General features: G+C 47.2%; 1 protein-coding gene across 1 annotated transcript; it reads right to left on the minus strand.

Moving 5' to 3' along the window:
- Window positions 1-5,094: 5,094 nt before the first annotated feature.
- Window positions 5,095-23,800, minus strand: LOC137547182 (carbonyl reductase [NADPH] 1-like). Its single transcript, XM_068270458.1, has 3 exons — window positions 23,451-23,800; window positions 13,411-13,518; window positions 5,095-12,946 (listed from the first exon to the last, which is right to left on the minus strand). Exons 1-3 carry the CDS (start codon window positions 23,788-23,790, stop codon window positions 12,486-12,488), a joined length of 909 nt encoding a protein of 302 aa, XP_068126559.1. The 5' UTR covers window positions 23,791-23,800; the 3' UTR covers window positions 5,095-12,485.
- Window positions 23,801-23,859: the final 59 nt, after the last annotated feature.

Below are 23,859 nucleotides of genomic sequence, written 5' to 3' on the forward strand. Positions count from 1 at the left end.
AGCCTAGTCTGATAAAAGGAAAACTGTGTCCCCGCCTAGCTCCTCCCCGCTAGCTCCACACATAACACTAGAGGGGCTTCAGCATGCTGCTGGCTTCTGTCTCAATTCTGCTCGGCTCCTGCCATCTAGTGCTTGTATAGAGAACTGCTAGCCATTGCCGAAGAACATGAACCACCCATATCACTTGCTGTCCCCTCAGTCGTGCTTGCAGTACAATGTCCCAACCATTCTCATAGTCTAATGGCCTAGTAATACTACCACCAGTAAGCTGTATTTTCTATCTAGAGGATACTGAAGTTCTTGAAGAGGAAATGTAGTGAAAATAACATAATGAATACATTTGCTTATTTTTTTACAATATTCATTTATAGATTATTTAGTCAGAATTTGCCTATTGTAAAATCTTTCCTCTCCTTGATTTACATTCTGAAATGTATTGCTGGTGGTGAGACACATCTTTAGCTCTTCCAGGTGATCTGTATGGAATGTCCGTTACTGAGAGTTCTAAGCACAGAGGAGTATATTGCATGCTTGGCAGTTGGAAAAACCCCATATTTTCCTCAGTGCAACCAGGCTTCCGGACAGCTAACAGTCCTGACATCGCACTGTGCGAGGGCTTTCCCCATACAGACTCCCCTGATCCTATATAATAATATCTAAGTGTCTCTGCGTCCTGTCCCTGTGTGTGTGTGGGTCCGTGCGTTTGCGCTACTGTGCATGTCCCGCACGGACATCCATTGGGACAGGAGCAGGACAGGCCAAGGGGGCGGTCGGGCAGGTGTGCGTGGGTGGCGAGTGAAGGTGCACGCGTGGCAGGCTGATATGTGGAGGCGGTGACAGACCTAGAGCCCCGTTTTTAAACAGGCTTAGGTCAACTAGTGATCTATAAAGATTTCTGGTGGGAAATGGGGCATCAGTTACAGATTGGAATGAAGTTCAATCCTTGCTTAAAGTTCCTCTTTAAAGGAAACTTACATAAAGAGGAAGATTAACATAGACAAAATCCGGCTTCCACCCATTGGTTGATGCCTGCCGGTTTCACCTCACCCATCTTTAACTTGCACCTTGAGGCTCTAAACTGATCTGGTGAGGCTGAGAGCCTCCTTGTTGGCTTACTAGGCTCACATTTTATGAGACCGGATCTGATTGTCAGCAGTGGAGCATCTCTTTGGCCAGCCCATCTCTCCTACTCTCCCATATCTGGACCCATCCGAAGTATAATCCAATGCTACAGATATATGGTGCTAGCTTCGATTTGTGCTCATACTGTGGCCACAGCTCTTCAGCCATTGAACAATAAATAAACTGGCCAGCAAGGTGCCTGTTCATTTCTGAGATGCCAGCAGCATTCCCCCATTGCCTCTGCTGGGGTTTAGCCTTGAATAATGTAACTCCTTTACATCAATATTAGCCTATATATGTTTATATTATACTGGATAAGAGCTTATTCTTCTTGTCTTCAGCTCTTGCCTGATGGGTCAGCACTCCGCTAAAAGAGGGCAGCAAACAGCATGGTTCAAACATCTGGCCCATTTTCCTCCAGAGGCTGAAGGTGGTAAATTCACAGCCTGTCAACTACTCCCATGTAAATTCACACCCTGTCAACTACTCCCATGTAGACCTGGGTTCAATTCCCGGCCAATGTATGTAAGCTGGCTTTTGAAATCCTACAATTCCCTAAGCAAGCTCATTTTTCTCTTGGATATATCACATTGGTACATGCTAGGCTGGCTTCAGCATGTAGCATTGTAGTGTGTTGTGTTGGTGGTATAATGGTTAGGATAGCAGCCTACCGAGAACTAGACCTCGGTTCGATTCCCAGCCAATGTATGTAAGCTGGCTTTTGAAATCCTACAATTCCCCAAGCAAGCTAATTTTTCTCTTGGATATATCACAATGGTACATGCTAGGCTGGCTTCAGCATGTAGCATTGTAGTGTGTTGTGTTGGTGGTATAATGGTTAGGATAGCAACCTACAGAGCGGTAGGCCTGGGTTCAATTCCTGGCCAATGTATGTGAGTTGGCTTTTGACATCCTGCAAATGCCTAAGCAAGCTCATTTTTCTCTTGGATATATCATAATGGTACATGCTAGGCTGGCTTCAGCATGTAGTGTTGGTGGTGATATAGTGGTGAAGAGAGCTACCTACCAAGCACTAGACCTGGGTTCAATTCCCGGCCAAGGTATGTAAGCTGTTTTTTTAAATCCTACAATTCCCTGGAAGACGAGACCATCCTCCCTCCGGGAGGAGGAGAGAGAGGATTAAGGTAACAGTTAATAGGGTCTATGGGCTACCATATAGCATAAACAAGGTTCCATTTGCGATTAAATTTTTCTGCCAGAATCCCGCGGAATTTTGCAAAAATCTGGCGGAATTTTCATATCGACAGAATTCAGTGCTGGCTGAATCCGCGAATTCCGGCGGAACGGAATTTGCTCTTTCCGATCATCCCTAGTGCAGAGGCACAAAACAATTATTGCCAATGGTCTCTTCACCCATAATTTATCAAGTTCATAGTTTCAAAAGTGGATCTATTCCCATCAAATGTAAACCGCAAAGTAAATCCCTTCCTTTGTGGGGTATTTGGATGAGACAGCCCTAGTGACAACAAATACTCAACCTTAGGTCTAGAAGTTCTGAATGGCATTTGCCTTTCCTCCAATTCTGCTAATTTACAGACTTCTCTTGTGACGAAGGTCCTGTTTAATTGCTGTGCTGCTATATGAGCCCCACAGGCCTTGGTTTTTGACCATCCAACAAAATACTTCTCCCTGACTTGCTATACCTCTGCTCCCTGACCGGCTATCAAGGGAGTGTTTCTGTGTCAAAATCCAATCCAGCAGAAATTGCTAGCATGGAGGTTAAAAGGGGTAGATGTCTTCAGGATGTTTCTCCAGGGGAGTACATACCGTTTTACCATACATCCAGGAACACTAGGCCTAAGCAAGGCCAGATATGTACGTTTTATACCCCTGCACTTGGGGGTTCCCTTCCATGTGCATCAGATTTCCTCTCGTTCCACATTCAGCTCCTGCTTCTATATATAACATCCATATACAGCACCCCTTTCTTTCATGTACACGTCCCTTGGGCACCAGCAACCTTCTTTTATGTGTTGGTCCCCATCTGCAACTTCCCTTTACTGGTGTTTTAATTTTTTTTTACTATAAAGATAAAGGAGAGTCTTTGGGGACTTCAAAGTGATTTGTGTACCAAGCGCTTATGGTGATATACCACATGCTGGGGAAGGGGTACAATGCTTATATTTAAAAAATGCATACCCACCTGGTTAAATCAATGTTTCCTTTGAGGCTCTGTGCAATCTTCTTAGTATTGCCACTCACGCATAAGGTCATTCATATCAGGCACCAGAATCAACCAAACGAACATGGACAGACACTCCAGGATGGCCTCATCTGGCTACAAAAACAGTTTTTGCAATATTTATCTGCAATGGACATGTTGCTATAAACCCTTTCCAACCCAGTTATGCGCTCACCCATGCACTCCCCAGCACTTTTTTTTCGGTGTGCCAGGGATGGTCATGGGAGTTCAGCTGCAGTGGGGATCCAGAGGGTCTCAACCTCCTCAAACTAGACTAGAGCATGGAGGTGACTCAACATCAGCAGGGGTGGGGCCAGCAGCAGCTCATGCACTGTTAGCTTTGCCAAAATTGCACAACGGGGGTTGTCCACAGACCTCAGGAATCACTCTGTTAATCTCGGGGAGTCACAGATCATCGTAGGAGGTCCATCAAGCCTCCAATCATAATCCAGTCCATACACAATCAATCGATTCCGGACTCAACCCTTGCACGAATAATCTTCAGAATTTATTGTAATAATGTATGCAGTTATACAGCAGACAAAAAAGCACAACGTTTTGGGCTACATGCCCTTTCTCAAGTGCTTGCACCCATGTAATATATACTGTTTGGCAAAATGGCAGAGGTTAGAAGCTGAGATGGATTTTACTGGTTTGACCATGGGTAACAGGGGGCTTGTAAGAGCCGGGTACTACAACTTCAAGGGAGAAATGCATGTCCTTTTAGAGACAGGGGGCCAAATGCAATTCACTTTTTCTCCTGAGTTGTCTCCAAGGTGATATTTTTAAATGTGTCAATAAATGCCTGCTAAGCCACCAGCAAACACGAAAATACTAAAAATAATTTTTATACTACTTTTGTACTTACTTCTCAGTACTTTTTCAGTTGAAAAGTGCTGGAAAGTTATTTTAAAAAGCAGACGAAAACGTATCACCTAGGAGAAAATACAGGAGAAAAGTGAAATTGCACATGGGCCCAAGTGTCTGTCACTTAAAGGGACTCCGAGCTCTACTTAAAAAGTAAAATAGTACTCACCGGGGGCTTTCTTTAGTCCAGCGCTGGTCGGGAGGTCCCATGACGGCGTCCTGGCTCCTCTCCTAGGCCCCGCTCCGGAATGGCTGGACGGCGGCAGCCCGGGCGACACTCTGCTGAGTGTTGGGCTCCTTCTTCCGCGTATGACGTCACACGCCGGCCGCCTCGCGTCATCACGGCGGCCGGCGTGGCAGTACAGCGCATGCGCGATTAAAGCGCGCATGCGCCGTACTGCCACGCCGGCCGCCGTGATGACGCGAGGCGGCCGGCGTGTGACGTCAGCCGCGTCATACGCGGAAGGAACAGCCCGACACTCAGCAGAGTGTCGCCCGGGCTGCGACCGGTCAGCCGTTCCGGAGCGGGGCCTAGGAGAGGAGCCAGGACGCCGTCGTGGGACCTCCCAACCAGCGCTGGACTAAAGAAAGCCCCCGGTGAGTACTATTTTACTTTTTAAGTAGAGCTCGGAGTCCCTTTAATGTTTGGTTGATTCTGGTGCCTGATTTTTGAAAGAGTCACATGATCAGCTGGACAACCACATGAAACACAATAGAGGAGTGTGGAGCAGTAAGACAGGACTATTACTTCAGAGAGCTAAATAGACATGAGATTATGGATGAACAGATACCTTCCCTACAATTATATGGGTATAAACTGGTGATATTACAGCAGGCTCAAGTAGCATATGTAGAAACTATACTCTTGGGCTCAAAGAAAAAAAAAGACTCAGAGAAGCAAACATTAGCAGAGTCATTTATTTACATCTAGATCATGTACTGGAACAATACTGAAACATCAGGACAGTCTTCTGGGTTACCGAGGAAGAGCTCTACTTCCTCATACAGGATGTTCAGGATGATGGTCACCCTCTGCTGGGGAACTTTCACTGGAAAGCTGAGATCTGTGTGAGACCAGATCTGACACCGGCTGTGGACAGTGCTGTCTAGAAGCTGAAAGGCTATGCTCAGATGCCACACATGTCTTGCCTCATTAGGGCAACCAGCAAAACTGCCCCCTGCAACCATCAATAATAATGAGCATGTTGGGTGATTTAGTGTAACAAAGGCTCATGACACATTTTTGGACAATCTTATGGAAAAAGTACTCTGCAGCACTCACATATTTTTATGTCAACTTAACAATGAAATTGGAACGTCCCCTTTAAATTAACCACTTGCATACCAGCAATCTCTGGCCCCTTAAAGTGAACCTCCGGACTAAAAATCTACTCAGCAGAACTGAAAAGGCTTGGTGTTTCTTTAACAGTTTCACAGCATCAGAACTTTGTTTTGTTTACCAAAGCATCATTTTTAGCTGCATTTTTAGCTAAGGTCCAGCCATCAAAGAAAACTGCCCAGGCTTTTTTTCCCTGATGCTGTGCAAAGCATGATGGGATTTCCTATGTTGTTATTCACGTTGCCTAGCAACTGGGAAGGGTGATCAGCATACAGGACAGTTGGAACTGTGTCTCATGCTCCCTGTCACCTCCTTTCAACCAAAAAGATGACTGCCCTTATGAAAACAAACATTTGACTGTTCTTTTAAAACAGAGTGGGTAAGAGATTATCTATATTATTATTACATATCTATTTTAATTAACATAACTAATGTAACTTAATTACAGTATGTCTGTTTAGGCTGAAGTTCCTCTTTAACCAGAGACTACTAGTACCAAAAAACGGGGCATAAATGACATCTCGCCGCACAGACCCACAGCTCTCACCATTCACACACCACTGCAGGCCACTCGTCCTGCTGCCACTGTGATGGTACAGCTCTATGAGCTGTGATCACTGTGAGCCAAAGTGGGGTCAATTAAATCGGCTCCTGACCAGCTCACAGAGCTCTGCCGTCATAGGAACGGCAGAGCGAGTGGCCTGCAGCGACAGTAGTGCGGTGCCATTGGCAGTAGCATCGAGTTCATGCTGCGCGGTAATTGAAGTCTACGCCGTGGCAGGAATAAGCAGCCATAAACAGGGCTTAGATTTAACAATTAACACAATGCGGAAGCGGTTAAAGAGCCACTGAAGTGGAAAAAAAAATTATGATACAATGATTTATATGTGTAGTACAGCTAAGAAATAAAACATTAGGATCAAAGACATAAGTCTAATATTGTTTCCAGTACAGGAAGAGTTGAGAAACTCCAGTTGTTATCTATGCAAAAAAAGCCATTGCGCTCCACAACTTTCAAAGTCGCAGAGAGCTCTGTCTTCTGAAGCTTGTTATCTCAACTGTCAGTCATTGTATTGTTTTTTTCTTCTGCACAGGACAGGTCAATGGTTCACTGGGCTGCTATGTAAAATCATTTAGAATGCTTAGTGTGTAAGCTGCAAATATTAGAGAATGATGCAATGTTATAAAAACACTATATAAATATTTTGTTATTAGTAATTAATTCATATCATAATTCTTTTTTTTCACTTCAGTGTCTCTTTAAGATAGAAGGTGTTTCTACAGCTCCTGTGATAAGAAAAAGGTCTCCCAGAACCCCCCATTCCCCCCGACATTGGGCCTGATTTCCTCTAGTAACCATATGATCCCAAAGGGATTATATAAGTGCTTCTTAAAGTAACCTTGAACTGACTACAAAACTGTGCACTAAAGCCCATGGTGGGCTAGATCAACTGTTCCTCAATGTACTGCCGCTGCTCGTTGTCTTTGGGCCCCCCATCCTCTAAATTCCATAGCCATCCGGAAGTTCCTCCAAATGAATGAACTGCAAAGGCGCTCGTAAATGAGCACTCTGATTTCACTGTGCTTGAGTGCGCGGTTCTCAGTCGCATGGGGCTGTAGTTTCTTCAACTGACGATCCTGTGGAAGAAGAAGAGGACAGGGGGGAGACACCGACCACAACGAGCAGCAGCACATTAAACCACAGGTAATCTAGCTGACAACGGGCATTATTTCACCATTTTTTTGTCAGTTCAGGAGTACTTTAAAAGCCCAGCTATGGTCTCCTGGATCACATCAGATCATGGAGTGTCAATGAGAGTTGAAAGAATTAGCTGCTATGGATGCATACAGGTAAGGGCCTGTTTCCTCTACACGCGGATTCTAGATGCAGAAAAACTGACTCCAATGAATGCCTATGGGCCTGATTCCACTAAATGCGATTTTTCTGATGCAGATTAGACACTCATTGGAGTCAGCTTTCTGCATCCAGAATCCGCGTGTAGTGGAAACAGGCCCTAAGTGTAACCAGGACAAGCTCACAAGAATGACTAGTGTGCAGTAATAAGTGTTGGCACCTGTGCCTGGTTTCAGAATTGCATTTTTGCTGAGGGTGTGCCCTGTCAGACAGGAAGTGAAGGATAGGCGTCTATCACTGGCCAGGCAGGACGCCAAATATGGAAGCTTGCCATGTCCAGAGGTAACATTATTAATGGATAACCTACCTAATGGCTGTGTGTTATTTTCCACCCGTATAAACTGGCTGAAATTCTACTTTAAAGCAAACCTGACAGACTATGCTATGAGGATGAATTACTGACTCTTGTACTTTTAAAGAGAACCTGAAGCAATAGGGATGTAAGGCCTGCCACATTTACTTCCTTTTAAACAATACCAGTTGCCTGGCAGTCCTGCTGTTCTTTCAGGCATCGGTAGTGTCTTGATACACACCTGAAACCAGCAGGTAGCTAATCTTGACAGATTTTTGATGATGCATCTGATCTGCTGCATGTTTGCTCGGGGTCTATGGATAAAGTATTAGAGGCAGCGCATCAGCAGAACTACCAAGCAACTGATATTGCTTAACCCCCTTGGCGGTATGAAAAATACCGCCAGGGGGCAGCGCAGCAGTTTTTTTTTTTTTATTTTTTTTAAATCATGTAGCGAGCCCAGGGCTCGCTACATGATAGCCGCTGCTCAGCGGCATCCCCCCGCCCGCTTCGATCGCCTTCGGCGATCTCCGATCAGGAAATCCCGTTCAAAGAACGGGATTTCCTGGAGGGCTTCCCCCGTCGCCATGGCGACGGGGCGGGATGACGTCACCGACGTCGGGACGTCATTGGGACTCCGGATCCAACCCTCGGCGCTGCCTGGCACTGATTGGTCAGGCAGCGCACGGGGTCTGGGGGGGGGGGGGCCGCGCGCCGCACCGGATATCGGCGATCGGGCGCGCGGCAGCGGCGATCGGGGTGCTGGCGCAGCTAGCAAAGTGCTAGCTGCGTCCAGCAAAAAAAAAATTATTTAAATCGGCCCAGCAGGGCCTGAGCGGCACCCTCCGGCGGCTTACCCCGTGTCACACACGGGGTTACCGCTAAGGAGGTTAAAAGAAAATAAATATGGCAGCCTCCATATTCCTCTCATTCCAGGTTCCCTTTATAGGTTCTTTCACAGCATGTGTGTTTTTATAAATGTCAGTATTGGCCAACAGTCCAATTTCTAGCGAATCGTTAAAGCAATCAGAAATTCTGATTGTAAGTTAAATAATTCACTACACCATCAAAGAACCAATCTTTGCGTCCTATCTATCACAACCAACTAGAAAATACAAATATTGGTTTGACGAAAATCCAATCAGACAACTATTTTTACATAGCTTCCAACTGTCCCTTTTTTGGAGGGACTGTCCCTCTTTCTTTCTCATTTGTCCCTCTTTCAGGACTTTGTCCCTCTTTCTATATAAATATATGTATTTCTCTACTGAAAAATGTGTTTGACTCTAAACTTTATTCCCATCATTTAAATGTCTATATTTCTAATTTTCAAATGTTAATATGGAGGAAAATGAACCAGGATAGAAAGGACCAGTGTGGTATGAATTATAAAACATATTTTTCTTATGAAATCTTTATGGTATGCGTGACTGGGAGTGTGATGGGGCGTGATCAGGGGTGTGGCTTAAGTGTCCCTCTTTCTCATCTCAAAAAGTTAGGAGGTATGATTTTTATAATTGTTCGTAATGAATTGTGCCCATCAACAGAGATTATTTACAACCAATCCGATCAGAATTTCTGATCACTCAAACGATTTTTCGCTAAATATTTCAAAGTTAGTGGCCACCTTTAGGTAAACTGCATAAGATTTGCATTAGAACTCCATTGTTGCATCTAGGGGTGCTGTGTGTTTTTCAGCCACACCAGTGTTAGAGGACATGTTCATTTCAATGTTACTCATGGGGGGGGGGGGGGGGCACAGGCAAATGTGAATAAAAACACGAAGAAAAACGTGTGCTGATGCAGGGAGAGATAGCAATACTGCTCTGTATAAAGACCTGTGAAAAATAACCCAGAATTTACATGAATAATAATCAAATTCACCTTTTCTAGATCTGTCCGGTTAACTATAAGCTAAGAATCACTGGCTGGTAGGGCTGGTTTACACTGGGCGATTCTTCAGCACTTTGCTGATCGCCGGCGATCAGCAAAGCGCTGCTACTAATGTATCGCTATGGATACATTCACACAGCAGTGTTTGCGTTTTCAATCAATCACAAACACTCTGCATGCAGCGTTTTCGGGGGTGATAGCGCTGTGATAATCACAAGCGGAAATCGCGATCACGGGCAAACAGCGCTCCAAGAGCAGAGTGTGAACCAGCCCTCATAGCGAAACCTCTGAATTAACCCTTTCCAGGCTTATTTCCTGATCACTCATGTCTCCTCCCCCCTCCCAGCACTTTATACTTTTGTGTGCTGGGGGGGGACGTGGGTGATCAGGCTGTGCGATTGGGATTTGGAGGGTCTGTACCGCCTCGTTGTACAGTGAAGAGGTGACCTGGCATCAGTGTCAGTGGCAGCTTGAATGCTATAGCTCCGCCCCCTTGTACACAGCGTAATTCTATTATTACGTGGCACTACGTGGTCCTGGAAGGGATCAAAGTGTCGGAAAACACAGGGGGATACAAAGCCGACCCAGATCTGCGCCACCTCTACTGCAAGCCCAAATGCCCCCACGTGGCAGTGGTTGGGTCCAGCAGCGACTGCAGTGTCGGACTAAGTTGATGTGAAGAGGATGGCGCTGTGAAGGATTTTATCGAGCAATAGCACCATCTATTGGCAGCCTATGCTATTTCAGACATTGGACCCATAGATGAAAAGGCCCTTGTCAGACATAGACCACCTTGGGATTGGAAAGGGTTAAAACCAAGGGTGTGCCCCAAACATGGCCAAATACATAAGGTCCTGAACACTGGAGGGATGATCAGAGGTGCTTTTAGCAAACTGTACAGATGCACAACAATAAAACATCCACAACAATAATACGATTGGTTGCAGCACAATCCATAAGCTGCCTTCACAGCACCCCTCCCCCTACATGCATACACAATAAGAATCATGCGACAATACAACAGAACAAGTCCCCCATGCAGCTGAAGCATTGAAACTGTAATAATCTGGACAGAGGTCTAGTAAATCATATTTCCCCATTAGAATGCAGTCAGCAATACGCTGTAACATCAGCCCCATGCATCTGTCCAGTTTACTGAAAGCAGAAGCATCCAATGGAGCATCCTTAGTAAAAGCAGCATGCAGCACAGTACCTGTCCTCAGTAATCAGCAGTCATCTAGCTAAGTATGGATCCTTCCATCTGTAGCCAGCAGCCCCCAGCATGTACATTATATATACACTAAGGACTTGTTCACACTATGAGCATTTGCTGTTTTTTTTTTAAGCACTGGCGATTTTAGAAAATCGCCCTAAAAGCGCTTGTGCAATGATTCCCTATGAGAGTGTTCACATATGAGCGGTTCGATTGCAATCCACTTTCAAAAGCGCTGCCTGTACTATTTTCTGAGCGCCTTGGCTCAATGGAAGGTATAGGGAAATCGCAAAGCACTTGAAAAAGCGTTTTGTATAGCGATTTCCCGAGCGCTTTTATGAATAAATACATTGTATTTATTCATTTCCGGGTGAAAGAGTTCACGCTCTGCAAATGCGCTTAGAAAAGCGTTTTTCAAAGCGCAGGGAAAAGCGCAGACAAAATTCTCAATAAATAAATAAATAACGCTGGCAATTTATAATGTGAACATAGCATAAGACTACGTTCACAGGGGGACATTATTGTCCTGTGTTATAAAGTCATAACGCTGGTTACTGCACTGCAATGTTAACCCTATGCAACTCTATGCATGGCGTTGTGTTGTAATGCTGCGTTGAGACTAACATCGCATCACAAAGCAATATTCGACTGTAAATAAGCCCTAAGGGTCAATTCACACTTCAGCTGACACAGCCAGAGCAGTAATGTATAGGACTGGCACGGATAAGCTGTACTCACGCCAGCCATTCAATGGAGTGTCCATATGCATGGGGGGGTGGGGCATGACTTCCACCCCACAATGTCATCACATTTCCCTGACCCACAATTTATCCCCCCACCCTACAATATCATCACATCTCCCACACCCCACCCACAATATAACCTCCCATCTGACTGTCAGCTCATCTACTATTGTCTGGCTATTTTCACCAATATATTAACACCCCACAAAGAGCTTCCCTCTGTTCATCAGTCCTGCCACTCCATCTATCTTATGATAGAGGCGCTCGAGCCATTGCCACTCTACAGTCATTGTCCTGAAGAAGAGGGACAGGGCCTCAAAATTCATTGCCCTAGTGTTTTTGTGCAACAGTATATATCTCGGTGTGTATCTTTAGAGGACACCTCCACCCAGTAGTTTATCTCTCCTAAGAGCCCTGCTGTATTCACATCCACTCTCTTTGCATTTGTTATTTACCCACATTATATGCCTCCTTGCCTCTCCTGGACTCCTCAGTCACTCCTACCCATTCCTATCCCCCGTTACCTCAATCCACACTGCTCCTGCCTGTCCTACCGAATGCCTCCACCTGACATGCGCTGTGCTGATCTAATACATACTTGCTAACGATAATCCAAGGTCTGGAGTCGAGTGGCTTCGCCTACAGGGCCTGTTAGGCCACATGGTGGGTTCAAGTGACCTGGAAGATTTATACCCTCAGAAATGTGTGTGTAGGGGTTTAGAGGTACTTTATACACTGTGAGAGATTTGGAGGGAAGTAAGGGGAAGAAAATATTCCTGGAATTAGGCTTTAAGGTAACTAGTGGTTGGCAATGGAGGAGGGTTGCAGACACATCTCAAGCTGATTGGAGTTCAGCTTTAAGACCTACAAGGAATAGAAGGAAATGACAACTTTATAATCAGGAGGTGCTGAGGTTTGGCTTATACCACTCCACCACCAATTTCTCACTGACGAGCTCCCCATGAGGCCCATCCGCAGACTGTGGAAGTAGAGCCACATATACCGGGTTCTCAGCTCCTTCATCAGGACTCTTGGGGGCTTTAGGACCAGCCATATCGGTCCTCACCCATCCCGGGCAGCAGGCATTCAGTAGGATGCCCTCTCCTTTCCTGGTCTCCTTCAGCTGGCGGGCTTGGATCTTAGATAACACCGTCAAGCCTATTTCAGAGACCCCATAAGCAGTGTTTGGCCAGCCTTTTTCCTGGTGGACACCATTCTTGGCATCTTCCACAAACTTCTCCATGAGTTTTATTAACTCTTCTTCTGTGAGGGTGTCACTGCAGAATCTTTCTTGAAGTTGGGGGCTGCACTGTGCGAGAGCCCTGGGGCCGGCCATGCTGGATATGTTGACCACACGCCCTGCAACAACAAAACCACTTGAAGTAAAACTCTAGCCAAAGATTATGGTCCATGTAAGATAGAGTAGAGAAGAATTACAACTCTTATCAGGTGGGCCAGCAGTCTCAGTCGAGTCCCAGCAGTCTTGCTCTGCTGCATGCCTGGCTCCTGATGCATGTCATGTAATCGGGAGCCAGAGGGGGCAGCATAGAGCAAGCGGCTGCTGGGAGGAGGAGACATGAGGTGAGGAGAGCGCTAAATACATTTACACAGTGCTCAGCTGCGCTACTTTGCATGTGGGTGGGGAGAGGGCAGGGGGCAGACTGCTACAGGCACCCCTTCCTGTGATTATGGGGGTGGCGGGGGCTACTGTTACACCACTGCTTCACCAACATAAATGCATATTTTGCATTGTTACAGTGAGACAAGTGCTTTCGTTTATGAAGTTGCCATACTCTGAGTCACAGTCCATACACGAAACTCACCATAGGGTTTGACAAGAGGGAGAAGCTCATTGCAGACGTCTCGTGTACCAAAAAAGTTGGTCCTGAGAGTTACTTCTGCCTGGATGCCAAATGGGGTGGTATCAGCCACTGAAAGAGAAACAGAGAGAACTGTCATATACAAAAGTCAACTGCAAACACATCATACAACAAGAAGTCATAAGATATACAGGCCCTTATTCAATTCACTTTTTCTTCTAAAGGTGGCCACTAACAGTCCAATTTTCATAAAAAAAATAGTTTCAGCAATTGGAAATAACATGTTGTAATGCATTAGTTATTTCACCATCAATCAAGCAATCTGCGCTTCCTATCCATCACAACTGATTATAAAAAACGTATTTGCGATCGACAAAATCCTTTTAAGCTTTGTTCACAGTCAATTGGGATCATCAACAGAGTTTATTTTCTGTCAGTCCGATCACAATTATCTGATCGCCCAAACAATTCTACGCTAAAAGTTGGACCATTAGCGACCACCTTTAGTTTACCCACAAGCCCTTGTGAGTAATCTTTGGAGTGCCTGCGTTTTGCGATGGGGGACCAGAGGACAAGTATATGATTTTGTACCCCAGCTTTGGCTCCGGACACTTTAAAAGGCATTTAATTAATAAGGTGTGAATAGATCACCTAGGAGAAAACGTAATGGGAAACTAATGAAGAAAACTTCCCCTGAGGGGTATACTTACCTTAGGAGGGGGAATCCTCGGATCCTCATGAAGCTTCCCCTGTCCTCCTTAGCAGAGGGGATCCAGTGCTGGCAGCCCCCGGACAGCACACGTCAATATTTACCATCTGTGCTCCTGCGCAGGTGCAGCTTTCCAATGGGCTCCGGTGGAAATAACTGATGATCCCGATCGAGTCCGCTGTACTGCGCAGGCAACTCGCACCTGCGCAGTGGACCCAATTGGTCTCAGCTATTTCTGTCAGAGCCCATCGGAAAGCCCCTACTGCACCTGCACAGGAGAACAGATAGTAAATACTGCAGGTGCTACTGCCCCTGCACAGATTTTTCAGGGGTTGCCAGCACTGGATCCCTGAGACTGAAAAGGACAGGGGAAGCCTCTTTAGGATCTAGAGCAGGGGTGTCAAACTCAAATACAAAGTGGGCCGACATTGAACACTGGGACCTAGCCACGGGCCAACCTCAATTTCTACTGGCCACCTTATAAAGTTCCCTTGTGTCCATTTACTCCCCTCCAACTCCTATACAGTTCCCTAGTGTTTAGTGCTTTCCCCCTACCTCCCTCATATGGCTTCACTTCCAATATAGCTCCCCTTGTGGTCTACAGTGGGTCAAACATAATGCAAAGTGGGGGAAACCCTTGAGGGACAAATTGAATGGCTCGGAGAGACAGATTTGGGCCGCGGGCCGGAGTTTGGCATGTATGATCTAGAGCTAAATACCCCCAGGGGCCCTTTTTTGATACAGCATTCTTAAGGAGAAAAAGTGAATTTAATAAGGGCCACAGTGAATACAGTTATTAGGGTGTATGACCCTCCAGATGGAAGTGAAGGACTACAGTACACATTTTCTCCTGTCAATGTAATGCTGGGCATACACGGATGGATTGTACTTATCAATCGAGCCGCTAATGCCTCGATTGATAATTTCTGACAGGTCCGATACCCCGCCGGATCAATTCTGCGCTCGATCCCCGCGGGTGGACAATGGGAAAAAAACGAGCGGAAGATAAGGAGCGCCCGCAGGGACGAGCAGGAATAGATCCGGGCGCCCGCGGGGACACGGCGGGAGTTGATCCGGCGACTAATCGAGCCACCGGGTCGACTCGTGTATTCCCAGCATCACATAATCAAGAGCAGCAAACATGGAGAAGACAGTGAACTAGGAATTAAAAAAAAAATCCAAAGAACTCGAGCATTTGAGTGTATAAAAAGCCTGTTCTGAACTCAAGGCACAAATTCAAACATACTACCTGATAGCCTAATGAGAAAAATTCTTGTCACCCGAAGTATCCCAGGTGTATGAATTAAAGCACACTGGTTGCCTGGCAATTCTGAGCTTTCTGGCATCAGTAGTGTCTGCATCGCACACCTGGAACAAGCATGCAGCTAATCTTGTCAGACTGTAGTCAGAGCACCTTATCTGCATGCTTGCAGGGCCGGGCCGAGGCATAGGCTGGAGAGGCTCCAGCCTCAGGGCGCAGGGCGCAGTGCTCCAGCCTCAGGGCGCACAATTCATTCAGCTATCATTCCTAATTGTGTTTGAAGCAGAAAGAAATAAGAAAAGGAGATACATGGAAGTGACTACAAGCCAGATAACTGGATATTAAGGTGTTGGGGGTCCTGGGGTGCCTCTTAGTCTAATAGCAATCAGTGTGTGACGGCTGGAGTGGAGGGATGGAGGGGCGCACTTTGGTGTCTCAGCCTTGGGTGCTGGAGGACCTTGTCCCGCCTCTGCATGCTTGTTCAGGGTCTATGGTTAAGAGCCTGGTTCTACTAGACACAAATTCGTATTGTGATTTTCCGCAATAGCTCTGCAACCAATGGAGTAGTTTCCACTGAATGCAGTTGAACCATTGCGGAGCGATACAATGCGATGTGGGGAGAAATATGGATTGCATGCTGCCGATTACCCTCAGCAGTGAGTGACAGCCACATCCGATCTTGCGGAAGACAACCGGAAGAAGCCCGCGGCTGTCTGCGCTACGGAAAGCCGGATGCAGAAAGCATCCAGCTAGTGGACATGGGCCCTAACGTTTACCTGAGACAAATCAAACAAAAAGATGTATACTTACCTGGGGTTTCCTCCAGCCCCCTGTAGTCCGTGGGCTTCTTCAGTGTCTGTCCAGTGCCATCTGGACTACTGCGCATTCACGGCCCTAGATATGCACCTCCTTGGTTGCAGCCCCGTAGCTGGGTCCTTTCTGTGCCTGCAAAGTTACAAGCCGCAGGCGCTCTGGCACTCCCAACCCCACCCCCTGCCCCCTTTACCGGGCCACACATGCACAGTAGTCCCCGAAAACCGGGGCTGACAGCAGGAGAACGGAGTGGCCTGGGAGGACACAGAGGGAGCCCACAGACTACAGGGGGCTGGAGGAGGCACTAGGTAAGTATAAATAATTTTGTTTGATTTGTCTCAGGTTTACTTTAAAGTTATTAGAGGATCAGCAGGACAGCCAGGCAATGTGCATTGTTTAACCCTCCTGGCGGTTTGTAAAAATCCGCCAGGGGGCAGCAAATACGTTTTAAAATTTTTTATTTTTTTTTTCATGTAGCGAGACGAGGTCTCGCTACATGATAGCCGCTGCTCGGCGGCATCCCCTCAGCCCCTCCAATCGCCGCCGGCATCGGAGATCAAGAGATCCCGTTCAAAGAACGGGATCTCTTGGAGGGCTTCCCCCGTCGCCATGGCGACGGGGCGGGATGACGTCACCGACGTCACCGATGTCGTGACGTCAAAGGGGACTCCGATTCACCCCACGGCGCTGCCTGGCACTGATTGGCCAGGCAGCGCACGGGGTCTGGGAGGGGGGGCAGCTGCGGCGACGCGTATAGCGGCGGATCAGCGGGTAGCGGCGGCGATCGGACACTGCACGCAGCTAGCAAAGTGCTAGCTGCGTGCAGCAAAAAAAAAATTATGCAAATCGGCCCAGCGGGGCCTGAGCGGTGCCTCCCGGCGGCATAGCCCGTGCTCAGCACGGGCTTACCGCCAGGGAGGTTAAAAGGAAATAAATATGTCAGCCTCTATATCCCACTTACTTCAGGTGTCCTTTAACAACAAACTACAGGAGCACAGCAGCACAAACCTATTCTACAAACCAGGAGTCGAGTCCTGGGTGAACGCGGGTGGATGAAGTCCACCTGCTTTTTTCAGAGGGTAGACGTCGTCCACCCTAGCATGTGTGGAGGGAGAGAGCACAGTGAAGAGGGAGCGTTGGGTACAGCGGTGGAGCGTAAGGTACAGGGCTCCTCCTCTCTCACTCTCCCCTCCAGAACTAAAATGTGCGGGCAGCTGGCAGGACTTACCTCCTTCTCGTTCCAAGCGCCAGGGAAGTTCTGTGTGCCGCTGCTGTGGTCTAGACCAGACTAGCAGCAATGGAGAGCTCCATCTCACGTCGGAACGAGGAGGAGGTAAGTCCCGCCCGCTGCCAGCAGCTCGCAAATTTTAGTTCTGGAGGGGAGAGTGAGGGAGGGCGAGCCCCAAGGTGAGGGAAGGGGGTGAAACTTCCTACTTATACTGGGGACACCTATAGACCTGGCTACCTATGCTGGGGGTACCTATTTTGGGGGAACTGCTGTCAGATTATCTGTATTTTTGGGGAACCGCTGTTGACAAATTAAGAGTATTTTGGGGAACAGCTGCCAGATTATATGTATGTTAGGGGAACGGCTGCTGCCAGATTACGTGTATTTTGGGGAACTGCTGCCAGATTGTGTATGTTTGGGGGACCACTGCTGCCAGATTACATGTATTTTGGGCGATACGCTGCTAGGTTTCGGGTATTTTGGGGAACTGCTTCCAGATTATCTGTATGTTGGGGTACCTGCTGGTGCCAGATTTTCTATTTTAGGGGAACCACTGCCATATTATCTGTATTTTGGAGGAACTTCTGCCAGATTACGTGTCTTTTTGGTGAAATGCTGTCATTCAACTATTTTTTGGGGGATACACTACGGCAGAGCTCAAACTCCCCCGGCAGACGTTTTACACCACTGCTAAGGTCATGTATATTTGGTCCCGCCCGTGACCATGCCCACATCCTGCTTGAACACACCCATTTTTGGCACACTGCACTACGCGCGGCGCAGGGGTTTTTAGGGTGAGTCCACTCATCTCTTTTCCCAGGACTAGACCCCTGCTACAAACCCTTGTTGAATAGGTTCAGAGGGACCCTGTTCTAAAGCGGCAATCTCAAGGGGGATAGGTGAACTATATAGAACTAGTATAAGGGGGCCATCAGACCATTAGTGTTGGGCGAACATCTAGATGTTCGGGTTCGGGCCGAACAGGCCGAACATGGCCGCGATGTTCGGGTGTTCGAGCCGAACTCCGAACATAATGGAAGTCAATGGGGACCCGAACTTTTGTGCTTTGTAAAGCCTCCTTACATGCTACATACCCCAAATTTACAGGGTATGTGCACCTTGGGAGTGGGTACAAGAGGAAAAAAAATTTAGCAAAAGAGCTTATAGTTTTTGAGAAAATCGATTTTAAAGTTTAAAAGGGAAAACTGTCTTTTAAATGCGGGAAATGTCTGTTTTCTTTGCACAGGTAACATGTTTTTTGTCGGCATGCAGTCATAAATGTAATACATATAAGAGGTTCCAGGAAAAGGGACCGGTAACGCTAACCCAGCAGCAGCACACGTGATGGAACAGGAGGAGGGTGGCGCAGGAGGAGAAGGCCACGCTTTGAGACACAACAACCCAGGCCTTGCATGAGGACAAGAAGCGTGCGGATAGCAATTTGCATTTTGTCGCCATGCAGTCATAAATGTAATAAAGATGAGAGGTTCAATAAACAGGGACCGGAAACGCTAACCCATCACAGATGTTCATTGTTCATGTTACTTGGTTCGGGTCCGGGAGTGTTGCGTAGTCGTTTCCAATCCAGGATTGATTCATTTTAATTTGAGTCAGACGGTCTGCATTTTCTGTGGAGAGGCGGATACGCCGCCGATCTGTGACGATGCCTCCGGCAGCACTGAAACAGCGTTCCGACATAACGCTGGCTGCCGGACAAGCCAGCACCTCTATTGCGTACATTGCCAGTTTGTGCCAGGTGTCTAGCTTCGATACCCAATAGTTGAAGGGTGCAGATGGATTGTTCAACACAGCTACGCCATCTGACATGTAGTCCTTGACCATCTTCTCCAGGCGATCGGTGTTGGAGGTGGATCTGCACGCTTGCTGTTCTGTGTGCTGCTGCATGGGTGTAAGAAAATTTTCCCACTCCAAGGACACTGCCGATACCATTCCCTTTTGGGCACTAGCTGCGGCTTGTGTTGTTTGCTGCCCTCCTGGTCGTCCTGGGTTTGCGGAAGTCAGTCTGTCGGCGTACAATTGGCTAGAGGAGGGGGAGGATGTCAATCTCCTCTCTAAAGTCTCCACAAGGGCCTGCTGGTATTCTTCCATTTTGACCTGTCTGGCTCTTTCTTCAAGCAGTTTTGGAACATTGTGTTTGTACCGTGGATCCAGAAGGGTATAAACCCAGTAATTGGTGTTGTCCAGAATGCGCACAATACGTGGGTCGCGTTCAATGCAGTCCTAGGCCGAAGAGGTCATAGCCTAGGGTCACAAAACCTGTTTATTTGGGCAATTTCAATGGTGGCGAGTCTGACGTACATAAATCGCAGCAATGGCCGTTAGCAACATCTGAATCTCACGAAATGTCTCATGCAGGTAGAAGACATATTGTTGGACTTGGGCTCCAAAGATGGGTTCCCTACATCTCTGCAAACCGGAGTTACAGGGGTCCAAAATTGGTAAAATCCCCCATAGGCTTTCATTGCCTCCCTATTTCACTTTCCAAAATCTCACATCTTTTCAAAAGGCAATGGCTCAGCAGTACCAAATTTTCTAGCATTGTAGGGACCCTTAGGGGGATCATGACTGGTGAGTTTTGCCACTGCTGAGCCATTGCCCTTTGAAATGGTGTGAGATTTTGGAACGGTAAATAGGAGGCCCAATGAAAGCCTATGGGGGATTTTACCAATTTTGGACCCCTGTAACTCTGGTTTGCAGAGATGTAGGGACCCCATCGTTTGAATCCAAGTCTAACAATATGTCTTCTACCTGCATGAGACATTTCGTGAAATTCAGACGTTGCTAACGGCCATGGCTGAGATTTATGTACGTCACCATCACTACCATTGAAATAGCCCAAATAAACAGGTTTTTGTGACCCTAGGCTATGACCTCTTCGGCCTAGGGGCCCGAAACTCACCAGTCATGTTCCCCTAAGGGTCCCTACAATGCTAGAAAATTTGCCACTGCTGAGCAATTGCCCTTTGAAAAGATGTGAGATTTTGGAACTGTAAATAGGAGGCCCAATGAAAGCCTATGGGGGATTTTACCAATTTTGGACCCCTGTAACTCTGGTTTGCAGAGATGTAGGGACCCCATCTTTGGAATCCAAGTCTAACAATATGTCTTCTACCTGCATGAGACATTTCGTGAAATTCAGACGTTGCTAACGGCCATGGCTGAGATTTATGTACGTCACCATCACTACCATTGAAATAGCCCAAATAAACAGGTTTTTGTGACCCTAGGCTATGACCTCTTCGGCCTAGGGGCCTGAAACTCACCAGTCATGTTCCCCCTAAGGGTCCCTACAATGCTAGAAAATTTGCCACTGCTGAGCAATTGCCCTTTGAAAAGATGTGAGATTTTGGAAAGTGAAATAGGGAGGCAATGAAAGCCTATGGGGGATTTTACCAATTTTGGACCCCTGTAACTCTGGTTTGCAGAGATGTAGGGACCTCATCTTTGGAATCCAAGTCTAACAATATGTCTTCTACCTGCATGAGACATTTCGTGAGATTCAGACGTTGCTAACGGCCATGGCTGAGATTTATGTACGTCACCATCACTACCATTGAAATAGCCCAAATAAACAGGTTTTTGTGACCCTAGGCTATGACCTCTTCGGCCTAGGGGCCCGAAACTCACCAGTCATGTTCCCCCTAAGGGTCCCTACAATGCTAGAAAATTTGCCACTGCTGAGCAATTGCCCTTTGAAAAGATGTGAGATTTTGGAACTGTAAATAGGAGGCCCAATGAAAGCCTATGGGGGATTTTACCAAATTTGGAGCCCTGTAACTCTGGTTTGCAGAGATGTAGGGAACCCATCTTTGGAGCCCAAGTCTAACAATATTTCTTCTACCTGCATGAGACATTTCGTGAGATTCAGACGTTGCTAACGGCCATTGCTGCGATTTATGTACGTCATACTCGCCACCATTGAAATTGCCCAAATAAACAGGTTTTTGTGACCCTAGGCTATGACCTCTTCGGCCTAGGACTGCATTGAACGCGACCCACGCATTGTGCGCATTCTGGACAACACCAATTACTGGGTTTATACCCTTCTGGATCCACGGTACAAACACAATGTTCCAAAACTGCTTGAAGAAAGAGCCAGACAGGTCAAAATGGAAGAATACCAGCAGGCCCTTGTGGAGACTTTAGAGAGGAGATTGACATCCTCCCCCTCCTCTAGCCAGTTGTACGCCGACAGACTGACTTCCGCAAACCCAGGACGACCAGGAGGGCAGCAAACAACACAAGCCGCAGCTAGTGCCCAAAAGGGAATGGTATCGGCAGTGTCCTTGGAGTGGGAAAATTTTCTGACACCCATGCAGCAGCACACAGAACAGCAAGCGTGCAGATCCACCTCCAACACCGATCGCCTGGAGAAGATGGTCAAGGACTACATGTCAGATGGCATAGCTGTGTTGAACAATCCATCTGCACCCTTCAACTATTGGGTATCGAAGCTAGACACCTGGCACAAACTGGCAATGTACGCAATAGAGGTGCTGGCTTGCCCGGCAGCCAGCGTTATGTCGGAACGCTGTTTCAGTGCTGCTGGAGGCATCGTCACAGATTGGCGGCGTATCCGCCTCTCCACAGAAAATGCAGACCGTCTGACTCAAATTAAAATGAATCAATAATGGATTGGAAACGACTACGCAACACTCCCGGACCCCAACCAAGTAACATGAACAATGAACATCTGTGATGGGTTCGCGTTTCCGGTCCCTGTTTATTGAACCTCTCATCTGTATTACATTTATGACTGCATGGCGACAAAATGCAAATTGCTATCCGCACGCTTCTTGTCCTCATGCAAGGCCTGGGTTGTTGTGTCTCAAAGCGTGGCCTTCTCCTCCTGCGCCACCCTCCTCCTGTTCCATCACGTGTGCTGCTGCTGGGTTAGCGTTACCAGTCCCTTTTCCTGGAACCTCTTATGTGTATTACATTTATGACTGCATGCCGACAAAAAGCATGTTACCTGTGCAAAGAAAACAGACATTTCCTGCATTTAAAAGACAGTTTTCCCTTTTAAACTTTAAAATCGATTTTCTCAAAAACTATAAGCTCTTTTTGCTAAAATTTTTTTCCTCTTGTACCCACTCCCAAGGTGCACATACCCTGTAAATTTGGGGTATGTAGCATATAAGGAGGCTTTACAAAGCACGAAAGTTCGGGTCCCCATTGACTTCCATTATGTTCGGAGTTCGGCTCGAACACCCGAACATCGCGGCCATGTTCGGCCCGAACCCGAACATCTAGATGTTCGCCCAACACTACACGTGACCCGTTCGGCCAATCACAGCGCTAGCCGAACGTTCGGGTAACGTTCGGCCATGCGCTCTTAGTTCGGCCATATGGCCGAACAGTTTGGCCGAACACCATCAGGTGTTCGGCCGAACTCGAACATCACCCGAACAGGGTGATGTTCTGCAGGACCCGAACAGTGGCGAACACTGTTCGCCCAACACTACAGACCATGCAGGACTCACCTGCACATTGCATTACTATATACAGAACTAGTATAGGGGTCATCAGACCCTGCAGGACTCACCTGCACATGGCATTACTACATGCAGAACTAGTATAGGGGTCATATCAGACCCTGCAGGACTCACCTGCACATGGCATTACAACATACAGAACTAGTATAGGGGTCATCAGGCCCTGCAGGATTCACCTGCACATGGCGTTACTTTATATATAGAACTAGTATAGGGGACATCAGACCCTGCAGGACTCACCTGCACATGGCATTACTATATACAGAACTAGTATAGGGGTCATCAGACCCTGCAGGACTCACCTGCACATGGCGTTACTATATATAGAACTAGTATAGGGGTCATCAGACCCCGCAGGGGTTACCAGCACATGGCATTATTACATACAGGACTAGTATAGGGGTCATAAGACGTTGCATTACTATATACAGGACTAGTATAGGGGTCATCAGACCCCGCAGGACTCACCTGCACATGGTATTACTATATACAGAACTAGGACCCTACAGGACTCACCTTTGAATGCAATGCCAGCATTATTGATCAGCACATCCAGCCCCCCATACTTGTTCTTCAGGAAGTCCCGCAGAGCCCGGATGCTGGTTGGGTCGTTGATGTCCAGCTGGTGGAAGAGAGGGGACAAGCCTTCCTTCTCCTTCAGGGCCCGGATAGCTTCCTCTCCCAGCTGCGGGTTCCTGGCTGTCAGATAGACATCTCCCTGGAACTGCTTGCACAGAGCTCTGACTGTAGCCAGCCCGATGCCCTTATTGCTGCCAGTCACCACCGCTACCCGCACAGAGGAGGACATGATGCCAGATAGACAGCCAGCTGGAGCATCTAATAGTGCCGAATTCATGTACCTGCTCAGCTCCGCCCAGATTATTTGTGTGCTGCTCCTGCCATCTAGTGGTTGCATCCAAGATTA

The sequence above is a fragment of the Hyperolius riggenbachi genome, chromosome 2, assembly GCF_040937935.1.
Source record: "Hyperolius riggenbachi isolate aHypRig1 chromosome 2, aHypRig1.pri, whole genome shotgun sequence".
NCBI lineage: Eukaryota > Metazoa > Chordata > Amphibia > Anura > Hyperoliidae > Hyperolius > Hyperolius riggenbachi.